Source organism: Frieseomelitta varia, unplaced genomic scaffold (assembly GCF_011392965.1).
Source record: "Frieseomelitta varia isolate USP_RPSP 00005682 unplaced genomic scaffold, Fvar_1.2 scaffold_628, whole genome shotgun sequence".
NCBI lineage: Eukaryota > Metazoa > Arthropoda > Insecta > Hymenoptera > Apidae > Frieseomelitta > Frieseomelitta varia.
This window is the reverse complement of record NW_025110399.1, coordinates 1-25,904: the sequence shown is the minus strand read 5'-3', so window position 1 is coordinate 25,904 and position 25,904 is coordinate 1. Positions and strand designations below refer to the sequence as shown.

Genomic DNA, 25,904 nt, shown 5'->3' with positions numbered 1-25,904 from the left:
AATTATTGTTACTATTTAATCTATATTATTTAGTCAAATATCAATTATTGTTACTATTTAATCTATATTATTTAGTCAAATGCCAATTATTATTACTATTTAATCTATATTATTTAGTCAAATATCAATTATTATTCCTAATCTTTATGTCTATAATATCAATTATTATACGTAATCTTTATGTTTATACAGATATATATATATATATATATATATATATATATATATATATATATATATATATTTATACTCACATACGTGTATATTGAATATTGTCAAGTAACATCCCACAAGGACATGAATTTATCCTCTTTATTATAGAATATTTGTCGCATATGCGTCACAACCTGAATGAAACATAAGCGAAATAACACAGCAAAGGGAAATTTGAAATTTCAAAGCAACCAAACATTTCGACAAAGAAAAACAGCGAGGCGACAGCCCGAAGATTTGGTCCGCAAGAAAATTATGAAAAGATTCGTTTCACGATCGCCAAGCCTAAGAAACTCGACGAAATTTCTGACGTACTTTTGCAGAATTCGCGGGCGAAGGCTATCAGGCGTTAAATCATTCCGACAAAGTGATCCCCCCGGGCATCGAATGCGGAAAGAACGAGACTTTAATGCCCAGGCGTTTATCATTGTGCCCAGTTATTTCCTCCATCACGGGCCAACAAAGGGCTGTTAGCATTCCGCGCGGAGTGCCACCGTAATTCCTCGATCCTCGTTGAATATCATCCGCGAATTAAGAGTTTATCCTCAATCGTCGATCTCCTTGATCCAGTTAAACTGCGAAGATCGTTTACCAACTATCTCGGCTGTAATTATTCCAGAATGATATCCAGGGAGACGACTCTTTTTCTCTCTCTCTCTCTCTCTCTTTCTCTCTCTCTCGTTTCTTTTTCATCCTTTCAACAACGATGAGATACCATGAATATATGAATATGGAGATCTCTCCTAATGTCCACTTTTTCTCGGACTTTTAAGGTCTCTCGTCGCGTTCATAAAATGCGCATAACGTTTCACAAGGTCGGAAGGATCGTACTTTAGAATTTTCACTCTCGTGTTAAAGTGACCCATCGATGGATCACGGAGGATGAAGGACGGTCAATTTTCGAGGGATCGGATGAGAATGTACGTTCTTCGTCGAGCACTCTGTTTCACTCGTGGCCGTCCGACTTTTAACCGGGGGCAGGTCGATTCATTTTAAATTTTAAATCAATTGCGTGTTTACTGCATATTTATATATTGCGTATTTATCATTTGCAGATATTCTATTGTAAAAAGATCCACCGTTGCAAGAGAGCCGCGTCTTATTTAATAGAAATTAAGAACAATAAAAATCGATAAGAGGAGAAATTGTTTCGCACTGCAAAACTGAAGAGAAATACAACAGGACTCTCTATCATTCAAGAATGCCACATCGTAACGGTATCTTAGGACGTAGGAATATCGAACGGAAATATAAACACGTTGCAGCGAATGCTACTTTCGTTTGAGAAACGTGTAACTCCGGAGACATGTGTCCGACAATTCTTCAACGTTTTATACTTGTAATTGAGGGCTCGTGAAGCGTCGCAATTGTGCACGAAGAGCTATAGGAAAGAAAATGACAGTGGCACCAATATTGTATTTTTTAAAAGACACATTGTCTATGATACTTTGAACGTATTGTTGCACACGTACATTTTTTAAAAGACACATTGTCTATGATACTTTGAACGTATTGTTGCACGTACGTACATACAGTGTGTATAGTGAAATATGTAGCCGTTTATCGAGGACTGTGCACATGCACGCCAAAACGTGGGCATTTGCAACACACTTTACCGAGGATCGACCCTTCAGAAATTATGCATACATCACTTTGCTGTTTCCAATCTATGATTTACGCTCTTCGACGCATATTGAAAACAGATGCATCGATGCAATCTTTTTCGATGCATCGTTCCGCGCGTTTAGGTGTATTGGACGAACATAAAAGTTCAATTTCAGTGTATCTCTTCTTTTAGAACAGATGATAATTTCTTGTACGATCGAGCTATGAGAGATCTGAAACTTACGCAGTAAATTATGGCGATGGGCGAAAATTGAATTATAAACTGTAATGAAAAGTTATAGTAAAAAAAGGGAGTGTGATATTCATAATTTCTGACTTGATATTAACAGAAGCAATTAAAATAATTTACAAGAAAAATTAGATGGAAGTTGCAAAAAAAGGTGGAAATAGATTTTAACACTGAACAGGTCTTTAAAAATGAAAATCGCACGGTGAAGTCAATATTTAATAAAAGGTAAAAGACTAAGGCTAAGGTGAGAATAACTGGATCTCAGAAATTTATCTGATCGCGAATTTACGCGGTGAAATTAATATCTCGGACAGGTAACGCTAAAGGTAAGGTAATAGTTGCTTAATATCTTTGAAACATTATAAATCCCTGATATGTGTTTCAGATGTTGCCCAATTATTGCAATTGCCGCTGGAGAAAAAGTTCGTGCTGCAAGAACGGAGTCACAAAATCAGATAAAAAGGAAACAGTGGCGCAAGGACGTACGAAAATAATAAATGGTGATCGAGCACGAGGACGCGAAGGAACGATTGCTCTTTAAAGAAGAAAAAGAAGGAAGAAAATTAGAGAGTGGAGATCAATTTAGAATATTTACTGTACCCACTCTAATATTTGTGGAGGTTTGAAACTGATGTCCAACCGATACGTGGCTTCGCAGCTTAGCTTCACGGTCTTCAACTGCCGAAATCTCGCCGAGGTCTCCATTTTGCAGTAAACTGGACCGGCAGCCGGTTCCCTCCTCAGGGACAAAGTCACTCGAAAATGTCCATCAGCACCCATCTAGTCCCATAATTTAACTTTGGTGGGAATACAAAAAAAAAAAAAGCAGCGCAACGTCTATTCTGGTGATCGATGCTCACAAAAATGTAGATGTGAGCTTAAATCACGCGATGTGATCGTTGAGAGAAAAAAGGAAAAAGAAAAAGATTTCTCTTTTGAAAATTTGAAGGGCAGAACTCCCGCAAAAATTGGTGCACTCTGAAAGAACGCCAGGTCGGGACAAACGAACGTTGCAACGTGCACGGTGGGCGTCGCGACGCTTACTGAACCGCAGCGTGGTGAATGTAACGTGATTCCAACACGCGACGACGGCTTTGACTCCTCTATTTTGCCTTTCAACCCCCCGATCGTGTTCGGGATCGCGTTTCCGATAATGAAGAGATTATTGTAACCAGGGTTGGCATGATTAATACGGTCTCTGCGTATACGACATTTGCGGTGAAACGGATAGCGGTTGAAGAAATACGGAAATGCATAATTACTTTCGTTGACAATTGTGAACGTACTGTAAACGAGTTGGGAATGATTTTATAACTTGATCTGGTATTGATATATTTTTTACAATTAATGCAAATTCTCTCTCTTCGTATTAACAAAAAAAAAAGGTATTGGTTTAGAAAAAAATAAGAATATTTTAAAAGTTTCAGTAATGCGTGATTATATTTACGTCAAGGTACACTGCATAAGATAATAAGATAGTGTGAAAAATAATAGGATATAAATCGGATTACAAAACTGTCAAGACACTTATCCAAGAACTAGTAAATATGACTGTGAAGTCTTTCGCGAATCATCCTAAGGTCATAGAATCCATCTTAAATCGTTATAAGCTCCTAATAGCCAATGTCAGTCCAAAAATATAGAGTGTTAATTAAATATTTCCAAGCTTGAGGATATCCACCTTGAAATCCAGGATTTTTTCAAAACATATATAAGGATCGTGAAGAATTTCGATTTCATGATCACAAATTGAAGGATCTTGACCTCTGTAACATCGAGCTCTCAAGGTTTTAAAACACCAGGATAGTAGAAATCGAATCTCTCAAAATCTTGGAGAATAAATGCTTTTGCATATAACATAAATAAATAAATAATAATTTTTATAAGGACATTTTTATTATATAAATAAAAGTATAAACCATTAAATAATTATTATGTATTTTCAAAACATTTTTATTTCCTCAATGTTACAAGTTTTGACATTATTTCTTAAAAAGTATAAACGATATAAAGATATTTAAAAAAAAAACATTTGCACTTGCTTATATTCTTGTAATACAATGTACAACTGTAACATTTTCTTATATTTACAATATTACTTATTTTTACTTAAAATCAATTTATAACAATTACAAAATTAAATTTAATTAACACACAAGTTATGAATTTGCAAATATTTTTATTTGATTATTTAATAGAATTTTATGAAACAAATGAGATGATATTGCTGAAAATGTATTAATACTTTAAAAATACAAGGAACTATTAGTCGAGTATTTATACATATACATAATAATTCAATTTCTTTTTCTTAAATAGCCATTATTAATGACTATATATTAAATCATAATTTGCTTGTTAATTCATTAAAATTTCGTAAAATATAAATTTAACAAATTTTGTATATGTATAATATAAATATTCATTCACGTTTTTTTTCATAGGTATGTTTGCATTGATGTCTATTTGAGATAACAATAATATCATAAAAAATAAGTTTTTTACTAACAATGTTAGTAAATTAATTTTTAAAACTTATGTATCTATTCTCCAAACATATTTCCAATCAAGCGCTACGCGCCTTATTAATTGTCATAATGAATGTTCATTTCGTTTCTCTTCAATTTCAGAAACACGCTCGTTCAAAGCTTGACCCATTTTTATTGTTTGTCCTACTTTCACGCGAAATTTAAAATCTTTCGGAGCCTCGAATAATAACACAATAGTAGATCCCATTCTAAATTCACCAAATAATTCTCCTTTATTTAAATGTGTACAACCTAAATTAGCATCTTTCCAGCGTTTTGCATCAGGCCATTTAATAGCGTTTGTATGTAAATCTTTATCACAGTAAACTTTTATAGAACCTACATTTGTGGCCCCAACTGCACTATAAGCCATAAAACCACTTGCCCATTTACCAATATATATTACACGTTCATTTAATGAAAATAAATCTGGTAGATATTGGGCTATTTTGGGGTTAACGCTTAAAAGTTTCCCTGAAATGAAAAAAAGATATTCTGTCAGTTGATACATAATCAATTCACGTAAATTGATAGCAAAATATATAAAATTAATAAACCTTGAAAGTGTCTACGAAGTTCTATTTCCCAATCGCTTGGACTATGAAATCTATGATAGTTTCCTGGAGCAAGATAAACTGTTAGTTGACAGAGCTGATTCATTGGATCTTTTAAAAGAGATTTTATATAAATGTCATCATCTTCCTTTGAAAATTTAGGGTGATTAGAAGAAGATGCATTTATATCACCTAAGAAGTGCCTAAGATTATAAGTAACACCCTTTACTTGTTGTACACAACATGAAGTCACTGGTCCAAAATATAACACTTTCCCATCAGCTGGTGAAACCTATAAGAAATTTACATATAACATTACCTTATTTAAATTACTAATTTAATTTACAATAAAAACTATATACATACTATATTTGTGGTTTTATCAATAGGTCTTGCACCATATTTGAGCGGTCTAACAAAAAAGTCAGCAAGACTTGGAAAATCTGATAATTCCATATCAATTTCATCTAAATTAACATTAAATGCTCTTGCATAAAATCCATATAAAGTGGGTCTTAAACTAACAGGCAATTCCAAACTGGCAAGCCAACCCCATATTTTACTTATTATTCGAAATGGTAAAAAATAGTAACATTTTACCTATAGAGAATTCATAAATATTTAATTTTTATTTTTTGGCTTATACATAATCCTTAAATCAACTTTCATTCAATTCAGATATAATAAATCGCACGATTGTTATAATAAAAATCTGTACCACGAAAACATTGAGTGAGTTATACACACTGCTGTCCTCAGTTGTATATTGATACTTTTCCAAATGTCTCCATTGTATTGCTGTTAATAATGATACTCCTATTCCAAAGGAAATAAACCACTTTCTCCGTTTCACAAATGTGTACCAAGAATTGTTTTTATATTGATTTGTACTTATATTTGAAGTATATGTTCTTGAGAAACATTGCTTCATTAATAATTTGAAATTCTTTTTTGTATATATATTCATACAATGTTTACAAGAACTTCTTCTGAAACATATCAATAACATGAAGTAGTTTTATTAAATCAATGATAGAACTTAAAGACCTGTACAAACCTCACATCTTGAATTAAGCGACAAATCTTGTAACTCATCTTGAAAATAAATTTTATTCCATAGAGGTATATGTAAACTTTCTTTTACTCTTCTTACATTAGATTAACATGAATTATGTACAGATTTCTATAAAAATATATATTTATAAATAACAATATATTTTTAACGTATATTTTAATTGAATATGTACATTAATCGTTTTGAAATACATTTGTAATGTTAATAACTTACAACATATTGTCAATTCGATATTTTTACACGTATGTACACCACAGATAATAATAACATGATAATAATTATTATAAAAATTCGAAATAAAAAAAATAAATCAGAACAAAAAGTTTTTTTCTTACTACAAACACAGATAAACGAGGCCTACAAACTCGTATGACTATCACTGTATATCAAACGCCACCTAGCAGTTTTACCCATAAATTATATCATTTTTATTCTTATTCTACTTAAATGCAAGAAATATTCAGTCAAATTGTTATTCAAATATATTATAGCACGTTGTAAAAAATGATAATTAATACAAATTTGTTGCATATATTACAGATCACAGATATTTCAAATTACTATTATATATCATTTTATTATTATTATATAATCTATTATATATTATTATTATACAATTTATATAATAATATAGATCTGTAATATATATAATATTTATTACATTATGTGGTATATGTAATAAAATATAATTTATTATATATCTATCATGTAGTAAACTATAATATATGTAAAATATTTGTAATATGTAATTTACAATATGATTATTTTAATTGAGAAATATCTTGTTGGATCTAAACACGTACACATTCTAGTTTTACTGATATTATAGTATCTAATTTCATTCTGTTTTACTGATATTTACATTAATATTTTTACAAATTTTGAAGTTTTTTAAATTATTACTAACTTTTACGTATCATTTAGATTTGCACCTGCAGTTTATTTATTTATAAATAATTGATTGACCGGGTGTAAATGTAAATTCATATTACTGAAAATATAATCGAAAAATGATACATAGATGGATAATTATTTTACAATATTTGCTAATCATTTTGTATTTTACACTACCGTTCAAAAATCTTAGTTTTTGTTTTTTAATATCTTAAAAGTCACACTTTTGTTTTTAATATTCAGTACTTATCGTGTATATATATATTTTTTTTAATAAATAATGCATATTTCTAAATAGAATATATATTATAATAATACAATAATACAATACATTAATATATTAACAGAGTCTATTGCACAAAGTATGTTTTATATTTATTGTATTTAATTATATTGTACGTATTGTATTTACTATAAATACAATAATCTAGATCGTAAATCACATATTATGTATACAATTTATAATCTATATTTATCGTACTATCTTCATTATACATAATATTTGTTCTAAGAATTCTGAGCGGCGATGTATATACATATTTTCTACATCGTACGCATTTCCATATCTTCAAACTTTCTATAAATGCATAAAAATCCACAAGCAGTTTAGCTACAAATATAAAAAAAAAAAAGAAGAAAAAATCAAACTATATAAAATTACGTTTGTCGAAAACAAAGGAGGGAAAGAGATCAAGGCGAAAGCAATTTTCTACAACCGTGAGGCGTACCTGTGCCACCGGTTGCAATCGTCAGAAGAAAAGCGTAATAACAGGTGGCTCCGCATCACGGCAGGTGGATCAGTTCTTTTTTCTTCTTTTTTTTTTTTTTGGTTTCTCTTGGACGGTGTATGTTCTCCCATTGTTTTCGAGAACGATACACACAGTACATGACGAGGTGTACATTTGAAGTACTTGTTTTCCTTTTTTTTTTTTTATATACATATATCGGTAACTCGATCCGTGATTTTAAAGCCGACGGGTGTCAACATGGAGAAAGGGGAAACATCGACTCGAAGGAGATACCTGCTGCAATAATAGATGCGACAATTGCATCGCTTTTGTTCCACTGTGGGTAGAGGTTATATATGCCCGAGATATCTCTCGGAGGTGTGAAACGCATGAAAGCCCGTGGTTGTGGTAGAGTGAAGAACGAGATAATGCCGCCGTCGTCGCACACGAACTGGACGAAACCCCTTCTGAAGAATGGACAGACGATGCAGCTGCAGGCGAAGCGTACAACCTGCTCGACGCAAAATCAGAATTCAAACGGCAGTACCGCAGAACACAGTGGCATGCCACTTGACAGACGGATCAAGGTTGTTCTGGTGGGCGACGGTGCCGTTGGGAAAACCAGCCTGGTCGTCTCCTACTCAACGAATGGTTTCCCAGGAGAATACATACCTACCGCTTTCGACAATTACAACGGTTAGTTAAAAGTCTAACGACACTGTTGAAAGTTCTCTATTCTCTCTATTCTAGATAAAATGACAGACGAACAAATGGTGAGTGTATTTTTAGCAAATCGTTCATGAAAATCATGTTGACAATTGAGATTTACTTTGCAGTTGCAGTTAGGACGTATGAAGTATGCATTATAGGTGCATGTGTCATGCGAAGATGAATAAACATGGAATATCTGAATTTGTTGCAGTGGTTGTTAACGTCGACGGCCAACCAGTAAACGTTCAACTATGTGATACGGCAGGTCAAGATGACTTTGATCCTCTGAGGTCGTTGTGTTACCCAGAAACAGATGTGTTCCTAGTCTGCTTCAGTGTTGTATGCCCATCGTCTTATCATAGCGTAACTTCACGATGGATAAATGAAGTGCGAAAATATTGTCCCAATGCACCGGTTATTTTGGTAATGAAACTATTTTCTTTTAGTCAAATCAAACACGTGTTTGAAGTTTACTATGGGATTATGTTGTAAATAAGGGAGCAATAATGATTTTAGGTAGGCACAAAGAGTGATTTAAGATCGGATGTACATCTTATGTTACAATTAGCAAGATATGGTCAAACACCAATTACGAGTACACAAGGTCATCAATTGGCTCAAAATGTCGGAGCTATAAGTTACGTGGAAACGTCTGCCTTAACTCAACATGACCTTAAAGAGGCATTCGATCAAGCGATAGTTAGTGCTCTTAACACAAGGAGAGATGGTGCTAGTTTATTATACAGACGTAGAAAACCTTTACCATTATGGCGCAGATGGTTATGTTGTTGCGAAAAACCTTCTAGTGGTGCATAAATATTGATTGATTAGACTCTCTAGAGTATTCTCTGTGATCAAGTACGACTACTTTGTTATCGGAATTCTTAAATTTCTATTGATATTTTTTAGTAACATTTTAAAGATTTTATTCTATTAATAAGTAAAAAATGTGCATATTTTCCATAAGTATATCTTCCAATGCTTTGAAATTAATACTAAATTATTTTTTTAAGATTTCAACAAACTTCAATACTTTAACAAAACTACTTCAATAGTAGTTTTTTTAAATTGATTAATAAACCCGTAAAAGATGTTCTCTAAATCGTAATATAATCGGTCAAGATGTAATTCTACATGTAATAAGTCAGAAAGAAGGAATAAAATTTCTCCATATAAACACTTCGTTTTTAAGAACGTCGAGTTTGAAAATTTAGCAGATACATGTGTACGGCAAACTTTTAACGAAACGCAATAGACATTTTCTTAAAAATGAATCTTAAATGATTTGATAAACTGATGATGAAAAATTTTATTCTTTTTTTCTGAATTACTTTTAGATGTAGAATCACATCCTAGCAGGTAGTACCACGATTTCGGAAACACCCTACATACATGAATATACAATTTATATTCTGATAGCTAGGTCGTATGCTATTCGTAAAATTCCTGAAGCCTGATATGGCATAATTTATTACAACATTAATCATATTTTTGTTACTAGTATGTAATTAGCTACTTGCCTGTTGTGATTTTCCTTTATTGATAGGAACATTAACTTTAGAATTTAAAAATATATCATTGTCGCGTTATTATTATTAATATTATTATATAATATACACTATATTTAATTATGCAGCTTTTCATGCTGCAAAAATTCTATAAAATAGAAATTCTGATATCAACACTTTGCATTCTTATATTATTGTCAAAATATGTTATTTATTAAAGAGTACTTGATATGTTGAAGAATATTCTACGATATTCAAGAATTTTTGTCTATAAATGGTGAAATGTAAAGTATTACAAATTCCACTGACATCATTAATGCATCAGGATATGTACATCATATTGAAACTATATATTGCATTGTTATTATGCATATAAATCAAATCAATTGTTTAATACATTTTTATTATGATATATATACTTGCATGAACAACCCATCTATTTACAAGCAAGTTCTTTCTTATGTATAAAGCATAATAATGAATTGATATTCAAAACATCTTCATGAAATATAAGGTAATATCAAAAATGTTAGCAAGCGCTGTGATTATAAAATTTAAATTTTGTCAAATTCTATAATTTTTGTACATAAAACACAAAAAGATACGCAAGACTGTTCAAAAGTCTTAGCGTATATCCAAATTATATAAATTAGTCGAATTAAATATTAAGTAAATTAAAATTTCCGTTCAATAAATACAAATATTTTTTAGTTTTTCAGTTCTAATAGTAATTTTGATAAATAATAAAATAAAATAAAATAATAATTATAATAATAAAAGAAATAAGACAAGAAAAAGAATAGAGACCAAAAGATAAAAGGATAATGTTTGTATTTACAATATTTTCATTTGTAATTTCTACAAATATTTCAGAATTAAATTCAGGATTGTACTAAATTTTGTATGTTCTACTAATATTAGCAACAAAAAGTATTAATACATAATTTTATAAATATTTTTGAATAATATTTGAAGAAATATTTAAATTAATTATTGTTAGAAATGATGTTATTTCTTTAAAATTAATATAACGTATTTACAAAGTTCAATAGCATCTTGTACGTTTCTGCGATTTCTAATGTGATTTTTACTTTTCTCAATTTTAATAATTTTAATATTTAAAATTGAACATATGTTAAAATTTTTGCTCAAATTGATATGTATTTTAAGATAATTTATGTTAGACAAGTATAAAAAGTAATCCTTTAGTTTTTTATTCTAAATGACAATAATTTATATATTTTGCGAATGTGTAAATTTGAGATACTTGTAATTATATAGTTCAGCACATTCTATATAGAATATTTTTGAAGTATATGAAACTAATTCTCTTAATTTTCAAGCTTCTTTATACTGCTTCTTATAGAACCAATGTTCCTGAATCTTTGATATTAATGTTACAAATTGAATATATGCTTTAAATGAAAAGAAAATAATGTATACATATAATTAATATCTGTATTTAAATATAATATGCTTAATATGGTCTTTTTATATAACTTGTTACTACTGAAAAGCAGGTACAATATCTGTTTCAATACATTATTAAAAAGATAGAATATAATAAGTGGTATCGATTTTTAAAATTTTATCCAAAAGTATTTATAATTTTAATTTTATAAATTATAATTTTTGAAATTAATATTTTTGTTTACATCTTTGATTTTGGTTTCACGTTTGTGAAATTCTTTTAATTGCAACATTACTTCTGTAATTCAATATTTTTTGATGTTTTAAAAATATGTTTATTTTAATTTACATTACAGCATAGCAAATACATTTTTATATTATAATGTTTACTGTGAATGAAAGGAAGAAAAGTACTTAAAGTTAGTCATTAATATTATACAAATCAGCGTATATTATTTTGTTATAAGTTCTGCAAAAACATGGTATTTAAAAGGAATATAGTACATATATATGTATGTATACATATACACATAGATACACTATTTTAGACTGAGGTGTCTCAACATTGTAATAAATAGTATTAATAATTGCTTATACCATATAATAAAACGAATATTTTTGTAAACATTTTTCTATGTCAATGTATCCTTTGATCATATCAAATTTGTGTTGAGTGTATATTTGTACATCAATAATAAATTACCCATAAAAGATTGTAATCTATTTACATTTTTATTACATCTTAAAAAAGAAAAAAAATTATAATTTTATAATTGAATACCGCTAAATATGATTTCTATGTAGCCCTATATTTTCAATTATTTGTTGGATATTTTCTTTTATTAATTATTTTCATCGAAGTTAAAAATTCTAAATTTGAAAATTATAATTTTTTCTGATTCAAATTCGAAAATCATTATAATATTTAAACATTTAAATATAATTTCGCATTTATAATAAAATTTATAAAATTCTAAATCTATTTTAAATATTTATGTTGATAAATAATAGATGTTAAATATATTATAGTATTATATAATCCAGATACTTATGATGAAAATAATATTTTGAAAATTAACAAGGAAAAGACATTACGATACATGGCATAGATAAATATTTTATTGATTACTGGGTGTCGGTGAAAATAAATACGTTTGTGTATATACAAATACGGTTGTTGCGTAACCTGGATGTCATTATAAATCAGGAAAAATATCTTTTTTAAATAAATCCTGTTAAATTATTTATGAGCACAATTACGTAAAATATGAACACAGATATTACTGATCCATGGTGTGGAACAGATGTTCCGGAATCCAGTAATGATAAATGTAAAAATTGTTTTGAGGATTCTTTCGTAGAAAATCAAACGCAACACATTAAATTAGCTGATTCAGAAGAATACCTAGAAAAACTTTGTAAGTTTTAACAGAAGAATCTATTAGTTTCTTTATTTTTCTGTTTTTTTTTATTCTACGTTAAAATCTTTTCTTTTAAAGTTTCATTAATTTTTTTTGTATTATTTTTATTCTACTTCAAATTTATCGTGAAGTTATAAAATTATGCCGCAGATTCTAGACTTAAAAGTCTTCAAAAAGCTTCGTCAAAGAAAGATCTTGTAACATCCTTATTTGAAGCAAAGGAAGATTCTATTGCACGTTTAATAACATCCGGATGTAAGATTGAAACAGAAGAAGAAACTGAACTTACTTCAAATCCGTTAATAAGACATATAGCACCTCACTTACAGGTAATTATGAAAATGTAAACAATTTATATTTATTATTAATTGTATTATATATATATAAAATTTATAATATTTATTTTAGGCCTTAACTGCTAACGAATTAGTTCATCTTTTGAAAGCAGATGTTCTACAAATTGTTAACGAATCTGTGAAAGAAGAAGAAGGGATTAACATACAAACATTAACAGATAAAGAAACTACAAATTATCAGTCAAAAGAATAAAGTAGAACTAAAGTTAAAAAAAAATGTCAATCCAGGTACTATCAGGAAAAGTATTTTTAGTAGTTACAGGTGCAAGTCGTGGAATTGGAAAACAGCTTGCAATATCCATTGGTTCAGTTCTGGAAAAAGGTTCACATATGCTTTTATTAGCAACAAATTTAAATGCTTTAAAAGAAACGGCAAAAAATATTCCTGCAAGTGTATCTGTTGATACTGTTAGTGCTGATTTAGCTAAAACAACAAAAGATAAATTGCATGGTAAATATATATATATATATTTTTTTTTATGTATATTTTGTACATATTATAGAACAAATTATACACACATATAAATATATATATATATATATATTTTTTTTTAGATATCATAATGCAGTCTTTAAAAGATCAAACTTTACATCAGTTTGATCGAGTAGTTGTAATACATAACGTTGGTTCACTTGGACCTATGAATCAGTGTACAAATGATCTGACCGATATAAATATGTGGCATGATTATTACGATCTAAATGTTTTTGTTCCTGCTATATTAAATGGGGTTATTATGCAAATATTCAATGAAAAAACAAATACTGAAAAACTGGTTATAAATATTACATCATTATATGGCATAAAACCAGGGAAATATCTAAGTTACTATTGTTCAGGAAAAGCAGCACGAGAAATGTTTTTTAAAGTAATGATTTTATATTAATATAAATGATCTGTATAATTTTTATTTTATATTTTATTAATTTGTTAATATATCGAGCAGGTATTTGCAGTAGAAAATCCAGAGATCAATGTCTTAAATTATTCGCCAGGACCGGTTGAAACTGACATGTATTATGAAATTTGTAATGATTTTGCTGACAAACAAGTGAAAACAGAATTCAAAGATATGTTAATGAAAAAAACTGTTCTAACTTGTGAGCAAACAGTTAATCGTCTTTTAACAGTTCTTAAAGAACAAAAATATAAATCCGGTGATCATGTTGATTATTATGACGAATTATGAATTACGTACATTTATTAATGTGAATGATTTGCATCCAGTTATCAGGTAACATTTCGCAATGCGAATAAATATATTTTTAATAAACTGTTTACAGGGTTGGTTAAAATTCTTTATACTTTATTTAATATCATTATTACATTATAAAGACATATAAACAATATACAATATATATAACAATATACAATATATATAAAAATTATATTAATTATATGTATAGTTACGAACATTTGTACTAAAAAAGACTAAAATCTTCCATTATAATTGTATGCTTACTGTAACATTTCTTTAAAATAGATATTTATCAAAATTTATGATAATAATTCATCATCTTGTTTCAATGATGTATATCTTACAGAATTAGGTCTTGCGTTTTGAATTCGTATATTTATTAAAACAAATATCACAATAGCATAAATTCCTACAGAAATTAACCAAACTGGTGATGGATATATAGGTGGCATAAAATGTAAATAAATCAAATTGTACAAAGAAGATGCCACTAATGGAGTTAATGTTTCAATAGATATAGTCATGGAAAATATTTTACCTATAAAATTTCATAAATATTATCTCAATTTCATATTAAAAAAATATGTTTTCTTTTTTATTTAACAACATTTACCAGTATCCTCTGATGGCACTGATTTGGATATTATAGTACGAATCATAGGACTAGCAATACTACCAAACATTCCTACAACTGCAGACAGGTACAAGTGCCAAGATTTCAGTGTAAAACTTTGTACCAAACAACTACCCAAGGAAGACAGTAATGACAGTATAGCTGTCATTTCTTCAGAAAATCCTGTACAAGTTTATTATTTTTCTAATTAAATATTTCATTTATCACACTTTTTAAAAATATATATTAACATATAAATTTTGACTTATACCTCCATATGTCACCAATAATTTTACTCCAACTATTATACCAAGAATTGAAAGTACAATACTTGTAGCCGAATAAATGGAATATTCGCTTACATTCCAACCAAGTCTAGCGCTTGCAAATAAAAAGCCAACTGTCATATCTCCTTGTAAAGCAATAATCATTAAAATAATGCAAGTTATACAACACCAAACTATATATCGATCAAAGCCGTTTCGTTTTTTAATACAAGTACTTATAAGTTTTTTGACCAAATGTATATCGAACAAACTTTTTATAGTTACCTACAAATATTAGGAAGGTATTAACAATAACAATAGCATATTAACGACATAATAAATACATACTGAATCTGTGCTGTGTGTAATCTCAGGAACAAAAATATAAACATAGAATCCTGCTACAATGCAACATACAGTAGCAATAATAAATACAACTGTGTATCCATATGCTTGAAAAATAATGGGACCAGCTAATATGCCAGCTAAAATACCAATAGATATTAAAGCTTCCAGCCAAGCTAATTGCCATCCTCTTTCCTGCTCGTTTGATATATCAGTGAGATAACAAATAGTACTTAATAAAATTATGCAAAATCCTCCACAACATGCATATGGAATATATGCAATTAATAAAAACCATGGATCGATATCCCAAATTGTTACAAGGGAGAGAATGATATATGTTAATGATATACCTATGACATAAATTATACACTGAATATATGTAATATTATTTTTTGAGGCATACAGTACTAACCAATATATCCAGACAACATAATAGACTTCCTCCCATATATGTCACTCCATGGGCCCAGAAACAAAGACAACAAAGCAGGTACAATACTTTCAATAATTGATTTTGTCATTAAAATTAAGCTTGCTTTGGGTTGAACTTGAGCATCTATTTTCAAAGCTTCTGCAGAACTACTATTGTTGTGTAATAATGAACATTCTGTTTTATTTATGCTTAATGTTATACTACAAGTGCGATACACTATTAAATCTGTTAAAACATTACCTAAAATTTGAATTAAGCTTATGTATAAATCAATAAGCCAATAAATTATGGTTAAACATTATAAAAATAATTATTTTAAATAAATACTTCTAAAAGTAATTATTTTAACGCTTTGATATCTTTTTACATACATTAAATATTTACTAAAATAAAAAGAAGAAAAGTTTATTATATTTAAATAATATATCTTGTGCATGATCATTTAATATGTATAAAATATATGAAATATATCAGAATTACTTGTTATTGCCTGAGCAATTATTAACATCATCATGGATGGTTGTACAAGTATATAACGTTTCCATCCTACAATCGTGTTTTCCATTTTGTATTTTTGCTAAATAATAGCACCACAATGAATACAACTTGAAATCACATAAAAATACTGATTGTGTTGTTTGGAAATGTAATATCAGACTATTAAAATATAACAAGATTTACCAGACCGGGCATACATGATTACTAATATTCGAAACTCTCATATCAGTGTTATTTCAATATTGTTTAACTTTGTGTGACTCGTTTTCGCATGCTGCGTCATCTTTTATAATCAGCAAATAATTATCCTAGTTATAATATTTTGCCATATGAGAAATTCTGCTATATTTCTCTGCATATTGAATTTTTTTAAAGAGAAAATTGAATGTTGCTTAAATATGTTAATTACATCATAAGTAAATTTATCTGTATCGTTCTTGACAGTTGAACAGCTGATCGCTAAAAATAGATCATGCGGGCGACTGTGTAAATTGTGTGTATATTAATCTAGTATAAAAGATTGTACTTTTTTTTTAAAAAATTATTTTGATTCTGTAATATTAGACAATAAGAAAAAAAAATGTCAATTCGTTTATACATGACAACGAAATAAAAAAATTTTACACACATCTGATAAATGTAGTCACGCTACATTTAGTACACGCTATGATAAAAATTGATGTTAATCAATTGTTAATGATAATCATAATCGTCGTATTAATAGAGACTTTGCAAGTACAAACAAGCAAATGAATTGACATAAAATTATTATTTAAAATTTTAATGATATAAAATAAGATTCTACATATTTTACAGAATTTTATTTCGTAACAAATAAAACACTAAACAAAATTGATACTGTGCAGTATATACTATTATATTTAACACAACAAACATATTATGTGTACTGATAATAATAATGAAAATAGCAGACCAGTAACACCATCAGAGGAAGATTGTTGTCATAGTGCATGTGATCCTTGTATTTTTGATATACATAAAAAATTGCTTGAAGAATATGAAAGAAGAAAGAAACAAAGCATAAAAATACAAAACAAACCAAATATACTACGTTTATGTTTATACAGAAATTTTGTAGTTTTTAATGTACAAGAACTATCCGAATGTTACATTTTACTTATTTTGAAATACAATGGTATGTAATTAAGCACTGTTAAATGTATTATTTTCAATTACTTGTAATATTAATGATTATTTATTTCTTATAGAAAATAATTATAAAGATTGCAGAATATTAATTGATCCAGGACAACATGTTGTATTACATGTGTGTGATACTGCCAAACCATACACACCAATTTTTTTTACAGATGACTCCATTGAATTTCTAATTAGACTTTATCCAAATGGAAAGTTTAGTCAATACTTAAAAACTGTAAAAGTAGGTGATATAATTCATATTAGAGGGCCATATGGAAATTTTAAATATGAAAACAATAGGTATGCAAGTTATATAATTATTATTTATTTTATTAACATTTTTCTTCAATATTTATAAAAATATAACAACAATAATACATAATATTTGGCATATATTTGACAATTTCTAATCATTTAAAATGATAGAAAATTATTTTAAGCATATTAAAACTTTTTCAGTTTTCAAACAATTGTTATGTTTAGTATGGGATCTGGAATAACTCCAGTTTATTCTATAGCAAAATCAATTATAGACAATGAACTTGAAGAGACAAAAGTTCATCTCATTGGAGGATTTAAAAACATATCTCACATCCCTCTAAAAAGAGAACTACAAACCTTGTCAGATTATTGGAACTTTCAATGTACATTATACATATCACAAATACAAAGTAAGTCAGATGATTTTTTAAATACATTTTTCTTCATTATAAAAATATATCATATATAATAATTACGAATATTTCCTGGTATTTTGTATTTTAGATGGTTGTAATCTCCATGGTATAAATGTAAAATCTGAAAGATTAGGTCAAAAATCAATCTCTGAAACGCTTGAAAATAAAGAAGCTAGTACTACATTAATCTTAATATGTGGCACTAATCAATTTAATAGATTCGTTGAACAGTCCGTAAAATGCATGAATTACACACATATACACGTGTTTGAATGAATTAATTAATAAAAGACTATCATGTTAAATAGTTTTTAATTACATTAGTTAATACGACATGATATGCTTTCCTTGCAGTTGGGGCATGAACCATGAATTTGATGAAATATAACATGATTTCCAGCAATTGTTTGTAGCCACTAAAAATAAAATTTATAAACATTATATTAACGTTGAATAATGAATTAAAAAATTATTTAATATTTATATATACACAAATATACCTGTAATAAACAAGATGTATGGAAATGCCTTCTACATTTTTCATTATTACAAATTTTATCAGGTAGAGTTTCATTGTCTAATTTTAGAGAAAAACAAATACAACATTCTTCATCAGTAACAATAACATTGTAATCTATCTCTTCCTTTTTTATTTCTTTTTTAGGAAATGCGTCTATATCTAATAATGTCATTAAATTATTTATAATATCACAGCTTGGATCCCATTTCTGAAAAAGTATTGTAGTATCTCTTTTAAATACTTCAATATATTTCAACTCTATTATTTTATACAGCAATATTCTCCACATATTACATACATTTAAATTTCTGGAAACTAGGTCTGTCTTTGATTCAACTTCGATATCACTACCCATAAATTTAATTTCTGGCAAATCCATGTGATTCAAAGGATCTATTTTAATAAACATTGATAAAGATGGTGTTAAGTAAATTCGTCGATAAAGATGACATGGTTTTGGTTGCAATGGATCTATCACCCAACAATTCCTAATTATTTAAAAATAATGCATATATTATGTTATAAATTGAAAAGAAAACCAAAAATAAATAGGTATATCTACTCATGTTCTTACTCATCAATCTGTTTTAAATTTGACCATACTTTCTTAAGCATTTCTACTTGTAACTTAAGTTTATTTCTTGCTATATCTAATGTTGATATATTCCTTTCAAAAGGGCCAAGAGTAGATATTTCAGGCAAATCTGAATAAACAACTGTCCATGGGCATGTTCTATGACTCGTTCTTTGCAGTCTTACAGTCACATTGTTCAAGGATAGTTCAATTGTATTTAGGCTACTATCAGATGATATCTTAATTCCCTATAATAATGTGATTTCAAAATTTATCTAATTAATTACGATATTTTATTTATAGATTTTTAGTTTTTTAACATCAATAACTTATATAAATTTTTCACATACAGATGGTATCTTAAGCACATTTTTTAATTCCATTAATGTTTCCATTGCTTGGTCAGCTATCACATCATACTCATAATTTTCAATATAACTAGAATTGATGAAATTGCTCTATTTGAAAAATACTGTTATTATTACATACATACATAAAACACAAATAGTTTTTGCAAAGATCCGTTATACTCACAATTAGCAATTGTAATTGTTTTAAGAATGTTGATACTTTGGTTACGCTACACATTAAATCCTTTACTTTGTCGCTAAATTCTTTTCTGCGTATAAATGCAATTTCTTTGCCAAAATAAATTTCTGCACCGGACAGTGATGGATAATTGTGCACAATCAATTTTAGCCTGATTCGCATACTTCGCCCTGAGTTGCATGGAATTTCTAAAAATCCTTTCCATGTTACTGGTTTCTTGGAAACCAATATCATTTCTGGATACAATTGAATCATAAACTTATAATCGCTCATCATGACAAATTAATAATTGTTCATTAATTTTTTAATTATTATTCATTATTCTTGCCTATAAAATATGACATATCTGTCTCAAAAAGACATTGCACTCTTCATCTTTATGATGACAGTGACAGTTCCACGCTTTGTCAAGTTGAATCAGTAGAGATATACAAAGTCACGTGACTCGATTTACTGACTTATCATCAAATTCATGAGTAATGAAACGTGACTTTTCTACAATTTGGTTTTATACATATCTAATGTATATATCAATTTTAATATTATTGAAAAATTCAAATTATTTTTTTAGATAATACATATATATAGATTATAGAGAGCATAGTAAAATGTATGGCGGGAAGTTGAAGAAAATGTTGATTGGTAGTGTTAATTTGAACAAATTTATTAGTTTAATTTATATTGAAATTAATTTGAACTTATGTTTATATATAATTTGTAATATAATTGAAACTGTGAGAATTGTTTAGTATCATTTATATTAATTTGTATTTGATGTTAATTTATTGAACTTTTAAATATATTTAATCCTTAGAAATCATAATAGTAAAAATAAATATAAATTTACAATTTATAATTGTATTTACGATTTATAGTTTATAATATATAGATCTTGAAAAAAACAACTGAAATTTGAACAAGTTTGAAGCTTCTAACATTTTGTCCATAGTTCAGCATAGATTATAGATTATAGATATGGACATTATTCACTGTGAGTAAATATTGTTTGTGTCATTGATGGTAAACATTCCATTAGTTTAAGATAAAACTGCATTTTATATAACTGCCTTAAAGTCGGTGAAAATGTAGCAGTAGTATTTTGTAACTCGTACAAAGTCAGTTGTGTTATGAACATGCATCGCGTTACTTCCATCTGCTACGTATTGCATCCATTATTGTAGGTTATAAGTCATAGCCTACTCCTTTGTCGAATTTATTGTTTAGTTTTCGTCTCGAAGAGTTTTGTCATTGCTAGAAAAAAATGTTGAATATAATAGAATTATCAACGAGGAAAGAAAATACACGAAAAAGGTAACAGTGAAAATTAAAGTGAGAAATACGCATATTGATGTATCATAGTATATTCACGAATATTGTAATACAGTAGCAAGAATAACCATAAGATGCAGTTATGAGAAGCGTCAACATTATCAATATGTTTTTGTTGATCTGTAATTCTGTAAGTTGAAACAACTTCGAAGAAAATGTATACAGTATTGTCTTTCATTGTGACCAAAGTATTAATGTATACCTGAAGGTATTTTCTACATAATTTTAAATGAAAAGTTAATAAAAGTTATAAAATTGAAATTAAAACGTACAAAGTATCCAAAGTATATAATTACGTACTCGAAACGTATTTTTAATGCTTATGATAAAATAATTGATAATAATAAGAAAATATATTTTAACAAAAATGACTGGTCCATTAAGAGATCAACCATGGGGTTTGAAAGCCATGGAATATGCAATTATTAAATGTTGTCCAAACCATCGTGTCAACCGAATTATATGGCATCAAGGTGTTATTTTAGTACTTACATACTTAGCATACACTTGTTACCATATGACAAGAAAACCTATGTCTGTTGTAAAAAATGTATTGAGTTTTAACTGCAGTACTTTATCACCACCTCCAAATTTTTTAATCAATAGTAGTAATCGAGATACATGGTGTGATTGGGCTCCATTTGGTAAGTATAATATCAATTTCTAAATTCAAAATGATTTAATTATGTATAATTATATATATTTTTTTAAATAGATACTGCAGATGCTCCAGCATTACTTGGCATATTAGATTCAGCATTCCTGTTTGTATATGCAGCAGCTATGTTCCTCAGGTGACATATTGAAGTGAGCTTATTTATAAGATCAAAAATTGTATTATTTTGATAATGATATTAATGTTTATATGTGCAGCGGTTTCATAGCAGAAAGAGTAAATCTACGATATTTTCTTACATTTGGCATGCTTGCATCTGGCATATCTTGTTATCTTTTTGGTATTGCTAGGCCATACAACATTCATAATTTATGGTATTTTGTTTTAGTTCAAGTAAGTGTGTGCAAATGAATTATCACTTGTATAAATTTATTTTGGCTTAAATTATTATAAACCATTATTATATTTAGGCTATTGGTGGCGTTTTTCAAACATCTGGTTGGCCAGGTGTAGTTACAGTTGTAGGAAATTGGTTTGGAAAAGGAAAAAGAGGATTAATTTTTGGAATATGGAACTCTCACACATCATTAGGAAATATTTTGGGCAGTTTAATAGCTGCTGAGTTTGTGGAATCTGATTGGGGTCTAAGTTTCATGGTACCTGGAATAATAATGGGCTTAATAGGATTTATAATATTTTTATTTTTAGTACCAAATCCTATAGATATAGGATGTATACTACCTGTTTCATCTAAATATAGAAAACTTGATGCTGCCCATAGTTCAGATGAAGGAAGTAGTGCAGATGAATGTGAAAATATACATAATGTAAGTTGAATATATTCCTTGGTAAAGTTCTTATTTATTTCTTAGCATGTTATGCATTACTAATAGTATTTTGTAATTATTATCTATACTAGCACTGGAATGAATATTTTTTCAAATATTTCATGCATATTACTGTCGAACATTATACAAAATTAGTAGAAAATATTAGCAGTTCACTTTCTTCTATTTTTAATAATTTACCTTAATAAATTTTTGAAATGGTCATCCATTCTTTAATTTCATAACATTAAATATAATTGTAATTATTAGATTTTCGTGTTTATTACTTGTTTTACATACAGTAGGATCCCTTATAATGTGAAAGATGTTACAAATTGTGAATAAGTAATTTCTTGATGGCGCTTTACGGAGTCCTATTGTATGTTTTTTTTTTTCTTTTTTTGCACATATTGTATGCTCACTAAAGATAACTCATTTACTGTACTTAGCGTCTCACTTATCGCTGTGCCTACCGCGAACAAGTTGATGTCGATGTAAGTGCATGCTTCCTTTTTTTTATGTAATTAATATTATACTTCATATAACTATATTAACACAAATAGCGTTTATATTTTAATATTTATATTATTTCCTTGGTATTTCTTTTATAATAAATATAAGCTTTGCATGTATATACTTTATCTATATCTGTCTTATACTTCTATAAGTATTTATAATAAGTTTATTTTGTAAGGACATCGAAAATGCACGATCTGAAACTAGTCCGATATTACCAAGGCATAGACATGTACAAGAAAGTGATAGAGGAAATGCAATTGGATTCATGAAAGCTATGATGATACCTGGTGTTGTAGAATATTCTCTTTCCTTATTTTTTGCAAAACTTGTAAGCTATACATTCCTATATTGGTTACCGTTGTATATTGCGGCTTCAAGTTAGTATTTTTTAAATTATGATTAAAAATCGCGTGTTTTGTGTAAAAATATTTTAAAATTTTTTATCCGTTTTTAGCTACCTACGGCACAACATTAAGTGCAGATCTTTCTACTTTCTTTGATATTGGTGGCATAATAGGTGCAATAGCAGCTGGTGTTTTATCTGATTATAGTGGGACAAGTGCTTTAACATGTGCAGTCATGTTTGGATTTGCAGTTCCTATGGTATGTAATTAACTTGTGTTATATGTGTTGAAAATTTTAGAAATTAGAAATTTTCAAATACCTTATAATCAGTAAATGAATAATGTTAATAAATGTTAATAGTGTTCATCAGTTAAGATTTATATATTACTAGATTAGTAATTATTTATTTCTATAGAGTATAATTTTTTACAATTCATTATATAGTTATTCATATACGACTGCATTGGAAGTACTAGTTTGGCAACCACCATATTGTTGCTGCTAATAGTTGGTTTATTAGTAAATGGACCATATGCCTTGATAACAACTGCAGTATCTGCTGAACTAGGAACACATCCTAGTTTGGGAAATAATTCTAAAGCTTTAGCTACAGTTACTGCAATTATTGATGGTACAGGCAGTATTGGGGCTGCTGTAGGTCCACTACTAGCAGGAATGGTAGCAAATTGGGCTGGTTGGCACAATGTGTTTTACATGCTCATGATTTCAGATATGTTAGCATTATTGGTTAGTTTACTTAATGTTAAATATCTAAGAAATAATGATTCGTTTGAATTTTAATATAACATTTATTTTTTCAGCTTCTATCAAGATTAGTTTATGGAGATGTAAAACTATTTAGACGACGGCGAAGAATTGTTTCTTATTGAATAAAAAATAATGGATACATATGAAAATAAATAAATTCTCCAAATATGTATTCAAATATTAATTCTTTTATAAATGGCATAAAATATATATAAAATTTGCACTTTGTGTTCAATTTTGTCAATTCACTAGTGCACCTAAATAAACAGTATATTTTTTATAACTATACTTTTTATAATTTATAATTTAGATTATTATTTAATCAAATGCCAAGAAAAAAATAACAGTCTTATTTTATGTATTAAATATGATAATTTTATGTATATTATGATAATTGTTTATAAACAATTAAATAAAAATAAATGTATATTAACATCAAGGAATTCCAGTTGGAATTATGTAACTAATAGAATCTGCGAATTCACCCCAGGCTGCTCTTTGTGTTTGAAACGTAATAATCCATGCTAAAAGAGCAAATGACCATATACTTGCTCCAATCGCAGAAAATATTACATCTGAAAAAATTAATATCAAAATATATCACAATATATATAGACAAGTAACTTTACTAAAGATAGCAATAGTTTATGTTTTAATAAACAGAATATATGTTGTTGAATTTGTATAATCACGACTGAAATAAAATGAATGTTGTTAATTAGTCAATGTAATCTTTTTTTATATTTTTTAATATCTTAGTAGTATTATAAAAATTTTATGCTACCTATATAAAAAAATTTACTAAATACAGAATTTATATTATTCGAAACTTACATCTCTTAATTTGTTTCTGTTCTTCGTAATGAGGTTCAATAAAAGCTTCTTTTGCAAACCAAATAGCATTTACAGCCCAAAGGAATGGTAGAAAAACAAATCCAGCTACAAAATAAACAAAATATTTACACATATTTATATAAATAGAACATTGCAATTAGAGACACGTATCTTACCCCTGAAATACCATTTGCAAAGATATAATTTTTTATCGTTTGGTATTTTTGACAAGTCCATTGTGTCAACAATGTCAAAATTATAACCCCGATTTTTGTTACATCAAACGCCACAAATGTATAATACAACGTTACTTCAAATATACGTTTGCATATGCATATATATATATACACACATTATATATACATATATTTTATACATATATATATATATACATATATATTTAAAAATCGTTGAGATTAATAAAAATGAGATTTATGAAAGAATAACGTAAAAACTCATTCCATTACGTGTTAAACTAAAACGTAAGATTTTCTTTCGAATGAAAATGTTGCTTCATTTTCCCGATAGATAGAGCAGTTGTATAATAAGGTTAAAAAAAAAAAAAAAAAAAAAAA

The 25,904-nt window shown here is 28.0% G+C and overlaps 9 protein-coding genes and 1 long non-coding RNA gene across 19 annotated transcripts in view; 5 read left to right on the top strand and 5 right to left on the bottom strand.

Moving 5' to 3' along the window:
• LOC122534700 (CB1 cannabinoid receptor-interacting protein 1-like) overlaps window positions 1–3,109 on the bottom strand; it is an 18,561-nt gene extending 15,452 nt beyond the window's left edge. Inside the window, exon 1 of the mRNA XM_043665591.1 lies at window positions 2,673–3,109. Within this exon, the coding sequence (XP_043521526.1) occupies window positions 2,673–2,848 (176 nt within the window). The 5' untranslated portion in view covers window positions 2,849–3,109. The remainder of the gene's footprint in view (window positions 1–2,672) is intronic.
• Window positions 1,280–2,973, top strand: LOC122534703. Its single transcript, XR_006307974.1, has 2 exons — window positions 1,280–2,394; window positions 2,454–2,973. It is a non-coding gene; the product is annotated as an uncharacterized LOC122534703 (long non-coding RNA).
• A 1,322-nt stretch (window positions 3,110–4,431) lies between the features above and the next one.
• On the bottom strand, window positions 4,432–6,619 carry LOC122534711 (phosphatidylserine decarboxylase proenzyme, mitochondrial). 2 transcript variants are annotated; one of them, XM_043665613.1, is made up of 6 exons: window positions 6,439–6,619; window positions 6,208–6,333; window positions 5,869–6,139; window positions 5,517–5,750; window positions 5,154–5,442; window positions 4,432–5,070 (listed from the first exon to the last, which is right to left on the bottom strand). In XM_043665613.1, the coding sequence occupies exons 2-6, from the start codon at window positions 6,243–6,245 to the stop codon at window positions 4,661–4,663; spliced, it is 1,242 nt and encodes a 413-aa protein (XP_043521548.1). In that variant the 5' UTR covers window positions 6,246–6,333; window positions 6,439–6,619; the 3' UTR covers window positions 4,432–4,660. The 2 variants fall into 2 exon arrangements, with proteins under 2 accessions (XP_043521548.1, XP_043521549.1); XM_043665614.1 differs by having other exon boundaries at window positions 5,869–6,136.
• Window positions 6,620–7,693: 1,074 nt separating this feature from the next.
• On the top strand, window positions 7,694–9,976 carry LOC122534710 (ras-related C3 botulinum toxin substrate 1-like). Of its 2 annotated transcripts, XM_043665612.1 has the most exons (4): window positions 7,694–7,911; window positions 8,091–8,543; window positions 8,770–8,981; window positions 9,075–9,976. In XM_043665612.1, the coding sequence occupies exons 2-4, from the start codon at window positions 8,204–8,206 to the stop codon at window positions 9,372–9,374; spliced, it is 852 nt and encodes a 283-aa protein (XP_043521547.1). In that variant the 5' UTR covers window positions 7,694–7,911; window positions 8,091–8,203; the 3' UTR covers window positions 9,375–9,976. The 2 variants fall into 2 exon arrangements, with proteins under 2 accessions (XP_043521547.1, XP_043521545.1); XM_043665610.1 differs by lacking the exon at window positions 7,694–7,911 and having other exon boundaries at window positions 7,919–8,543.
• A 2,775-nt stretch (window positions 9,977–12,751) lies between these two features.
• Window positions 12,752–14,752, top strand: LOC122534697 (sepiapterin reductase-like). Its single transcript, XM_043665588.1, has 5 exons — window positions 12,752–12,894; window positions 13,029–13,226; window positions 13,306–13,704; window positions 13,809–14,122; window positions 14,201–14,752. Exons 3-5 carry the CDS (start codon window positions 13,470–13,472, stop codon window positions 14,441–14,443), a joined length of 792 nt encoding a protein of 263 aa, XP_043521523.1. The 5' UTR covers window positions 12,752–12,894; window positions 13,029–13,226; window positions 13,306–13,469; the 3' UTR covers window positions 14,444–14,752.
• On the bottom strand, window positions 14,630–16,736 carry LOC122534694. Of its 2 annotated transcripts, none has more exons than XM_043665582.1 (6): window positions 16,593–16,736; window positions 16,092–16,352; window positions 15,680–16,029; window positions 15,337–15,616; window positions 15,066–15,248; window positions 14,630–14,990 (listed from the first exon to the last, which is right to left on the bottom strand). In XM_043665582.1, the coding sequence occupies exons 1-6, from the start codon at window positions 16,675–16,677 to the stop codon at window positions 14,752–14,754; spliced, it is 1,398 nt and encodes a 465-aa protein (XP_043521517.1). In that variant the 5' UTR covers window positions 16,678–16,736; the 3' UTR covers window positions 14,630–14,751. The 2 variants fall into 2 exon arrangements, with proteins under 2 accessions (XP_043521517.1, XP_043521518.1); XM_043665583.1 differs by having other exon boundaries at window positions 15,340–15,616.
• A 278-nt stretch (window positions 16,737–17,014) lies between these two features.
• Window positions 17,015–18,889, top strand: LOC122534696 (NADH-cytochrome b5 reductase-like). The gene is made up of 5 exons (XM_043665586.1): window positions 17,015–17,103; window positions 17,427–17,766; window positions 17,840–18,071; window positions 18,231–18,442; window positions 18,537–18,889. The coding sequence occupies exons 2-5, from the start codon at window positions 17,511–17,513 to the stop codon at window positions 18,722–18,724; spliced, it is 888 nt and encodes a 295-aa protein (XP_043521521.1). The 5' UTR covers window positions 17,015–17,103; window positions 17,427–17,510; the 3' UTR covers window positions 18,725–18,889.
• Window positions 18,632–20,594, bottom strand: LOC122534695 (E3 ubiquitin-protein ligase FANCL). Of its 2 annotated transcripts, XM_043665585.1 has the most exons (7): window positions 20,420–20,594; window positions 20,077–20,327; window positions 19,893–20,000; window positions 19,543–19,790; window positions 19,267–19,456; window positions 18,949–19,176; window positions 18,632–18,864 (listed from the first exon to the last, which is right to left on the bottom strand). In XM_043665585.1, the coding sequence occupies exons 1-7, from the start codon at window positions 20,433–20,435 to the stop codon at window positions 18,769–18,771; spliced, it is 1,137 nt and encodes a 378-aa protein (XP_043521520.1). In that variant the 5' UTR covers window positions 20,436–20,594; the 3' UTR covers window positions 18,632–18,768. The 2 variants fall into 2 exon arrangements, with proteins under 2 accessions (XP_043521520.1, XP_043521519.1); XM_043665584.1 differs by having other exon boundaries at window positions 20,077–20,592.
• A 456-nt stretch (window positions 20,595–21,050) lies between these two features.
• Window positions 21,051–24,781, top strand: LOC122534693 (glucose-6-phosphate exchanger SLC37A2). 6 transcript variants are annotated; one of them, XM_043665575.1, is made up of 10 exons: window positions 21,051–21,402; window positions 21,805–22,064; window positions 22,136–22,214; window positions 22,294–22,429; window positions 22,507–22,863; window positions 23,313–23,357; window positions 23,558–23,759; window positions 23,837–23,985; window positions 24,172–24,474; window positions 24,549–24,781. In XM_043665575.1, the coding sequence occupies exons 1-10, from the start codon at window positions 21,353–21,355 to the stop codon at window positions 24,615–24,617; spliced, it is 1,650 nt and encodes a 549-aa protein (XP_043521510.1). In that variant the 5' UTR covers window positions 21,051–21,352; the 3' UTR covers window positions 24,618–24,781. The 6 variants fall into 6 exon arrangements, with proteins under 6 accessions (XP_043521510.1, XP_043521512.1, XP_043521515.1 ...); XM_043665577.1 differs by having other exon boundaries at window positions 21,052–21,402; window positions 21,476–22,064; XM_043665580.1 differs by having other exon boundaries at window positions 21,052–21,628.
• A 49-nt stretch (window positions 24,782–24,830) lies between these two features.
• Window positions 24,831–25,804, bottom strand: LOC122534698 (gamma-secretase subunit pen-2). Its single transcript, XM_043665589.1, has 3 exons — window positions 25,506–25,804; window positions 25,330–25,434; window positions 24,831–25,070 (listed from the first exon to the last, which is right to left on the bottom strand). The coding sequence occupies exons 1-3, from the start codon at window positions 25,564–25,566 to the stop codon at window positions 24,931–24,933; spliced, it is 306 nt and encodes a 101-aa protein (XP_043521524.1). The 5' UTR covers window positions 25,567–25,804; the 3' UTR covers window positions 24,831–24,930.
• Between the last annotated feature and the right edge of the window lie 100 nt (window positions 25,805–25,904).

Bases quoted from the DNA above. Each gene is read 5' to 3' on its own strand.
- LOC122534697 (XM_043665588.1), top strand. From the start codon at position 13,470: ATGTCAATCCAGGTACTATCAGGAAAAGTATTTTTAGTAGTTACAGGT. The intron at 13,705-13,808 runs GTAAATATATAT...ATTTTTTTTTAG, and splicing joins AACAAAAGATAAATTGCATG to ATATCATAATGCAGTCTTTA. The intron at 14,123-14,200 runs GTAATGATTTTA...TATATCGAGCAG, and splicing joins CACGAGAAATGTTTTTTAAA to GTATTTGCAGTAGAAAATCC.
- LOC122534696 (XM_043665586.1), top strand. From the start codon at position 17,511: ATGTGTACTGATAATAATAATGAAAATAGCAGACCAGTAACACCATCA. The intron at 18,072-18,230 runs GTATGCAAGTTA...AAACTTTTTCAG, and splicing joins TTTAAATATGAAAACAATAG to TTTTCAAACAATTGTTATGT. The intron at 18,443-18,536 runs GTAAGTCAGATG...TTTGTATTTTAG, and splicing joins ATACATATCACAAATACAAA to ATGGTTGTAATCTCCATGGT.
- LOC122534695 (XM_043665584.1), bottom strand. From the start codon at position 20,367: ATGATGAGCGATTATAAGTTTATGATTCAATTGTATCCAGAAATGATA. The intron at 19,791-19,892 runs GTATGTGAAAAA...ACATTATTATAG, and splicing joins ATGTGCTTAAGATACCATCT to GGAATTAAGATATCATCTGA. The intron at 19,457-19,542 runs GTAAGAACATGA...TTAAATAATTAG, and splicing joins AATTTAAAACAGATTGATGA to GAATTGTTGGGTGATAGATC.
- LOC122534698 (XM_043665589.1), bottom strand. From the start codon at position 25,566: ATGGACTTGTCAAAAATACCAAACGATAAAAAATTATATCTTTGCAAA. The intron at 25,435-25,505 runs GTAAGATACGTG...TTTATTTTGTAG, and splicing joins TTGCAAATGGTATTTCAGGG to CTGGATTTGTTTTTCTACCA. The intron at 25,071-25,329 runs GTAAGTTTCGAA...TAATTTTTTCAG, and splicing joins ACAGAAACAAATTAAGAGAT to ATGTAATATTTTCTGCGATT.
- LOC122534710 (XM_043665612.1), top strand. From the start codon at position 8,204: ATGCCCGAGATATCTCTCGGAGGTGTGAAACGCATGAAAGCCCGTGGT. The intron at 8,544-8,769 runs GTTAGTTAAAAG...AATTTGTTGCAG, and splicing joins CGCTTTCGACAATTACAACG to TGGTTGTTAACGTCGACGGC. The intron at 8,982-9,074 runs GTAATGAAACTA...TAATGATTTTAG, and splicing joins CCAATGCACCGGTTATTTTG to GTAGGCACAAAGAGTGATTT.
- LOC122534694 (XM_043665582.1), bottom strand. From the start codon at position 16,677: ATGGAAAACACGATTGTAGGATGGAAACGTTATATACTTGTACAACCA. The intron at 16,030-16,091 runs GTTAGTACTGTA...TTTATGTCATAG, and splicing joins TATGTTGTCTGGATATATTG to GTATATCATTAACATATATC. The intron at 15,249-15,336 runs GTATAAGTCAAA...AAACTTGTACAG, and splicing joins ATTATTGGTGACATATGGAG to GATTTTCTGAAGAAATGACA.
- LOC122534693 (XM_043665575.1), top strand. From the start codon at position 21,353: ATGTTGAATATAATAGAATTATCAACGAGGAAAGAAAATACACGAAAA. The intron at 23,760-23,836 runs GTTAGTATTTTT...ATCCGTTTTTAG, and splicing joins GTTGTATATTGCGGCTTCAA to CTACCTACGGCACAACATTA. The intron at 23,986-24,171 runs GTATGTAATTAA...TTCATTATATAG, and splicing joins TTGGATTTGCAGTTCCTATG to TTATTCATATACGACTGCAT.
- LOC122534711 (XM_043665613.1), bottom strand. From the start codon at position 6,245: ATGAGTTACAAGATTTGTCGCTTAATTCAAGATGTGAG. The intron at 5,751-5,868 runs GTACAGATTTTT...AATTCTCTATAG, and splicing joins ACTCACTCAATGTTTTCGTG to GTAAAATGTTACTATTTTTT. The intron at 5,443-5,516 runs GTATGTATATAG...AATTTCTTATAG, and splicing joins TTGATAAAACCACAAATATA to GTTTCACCAGCTGATGGGAA.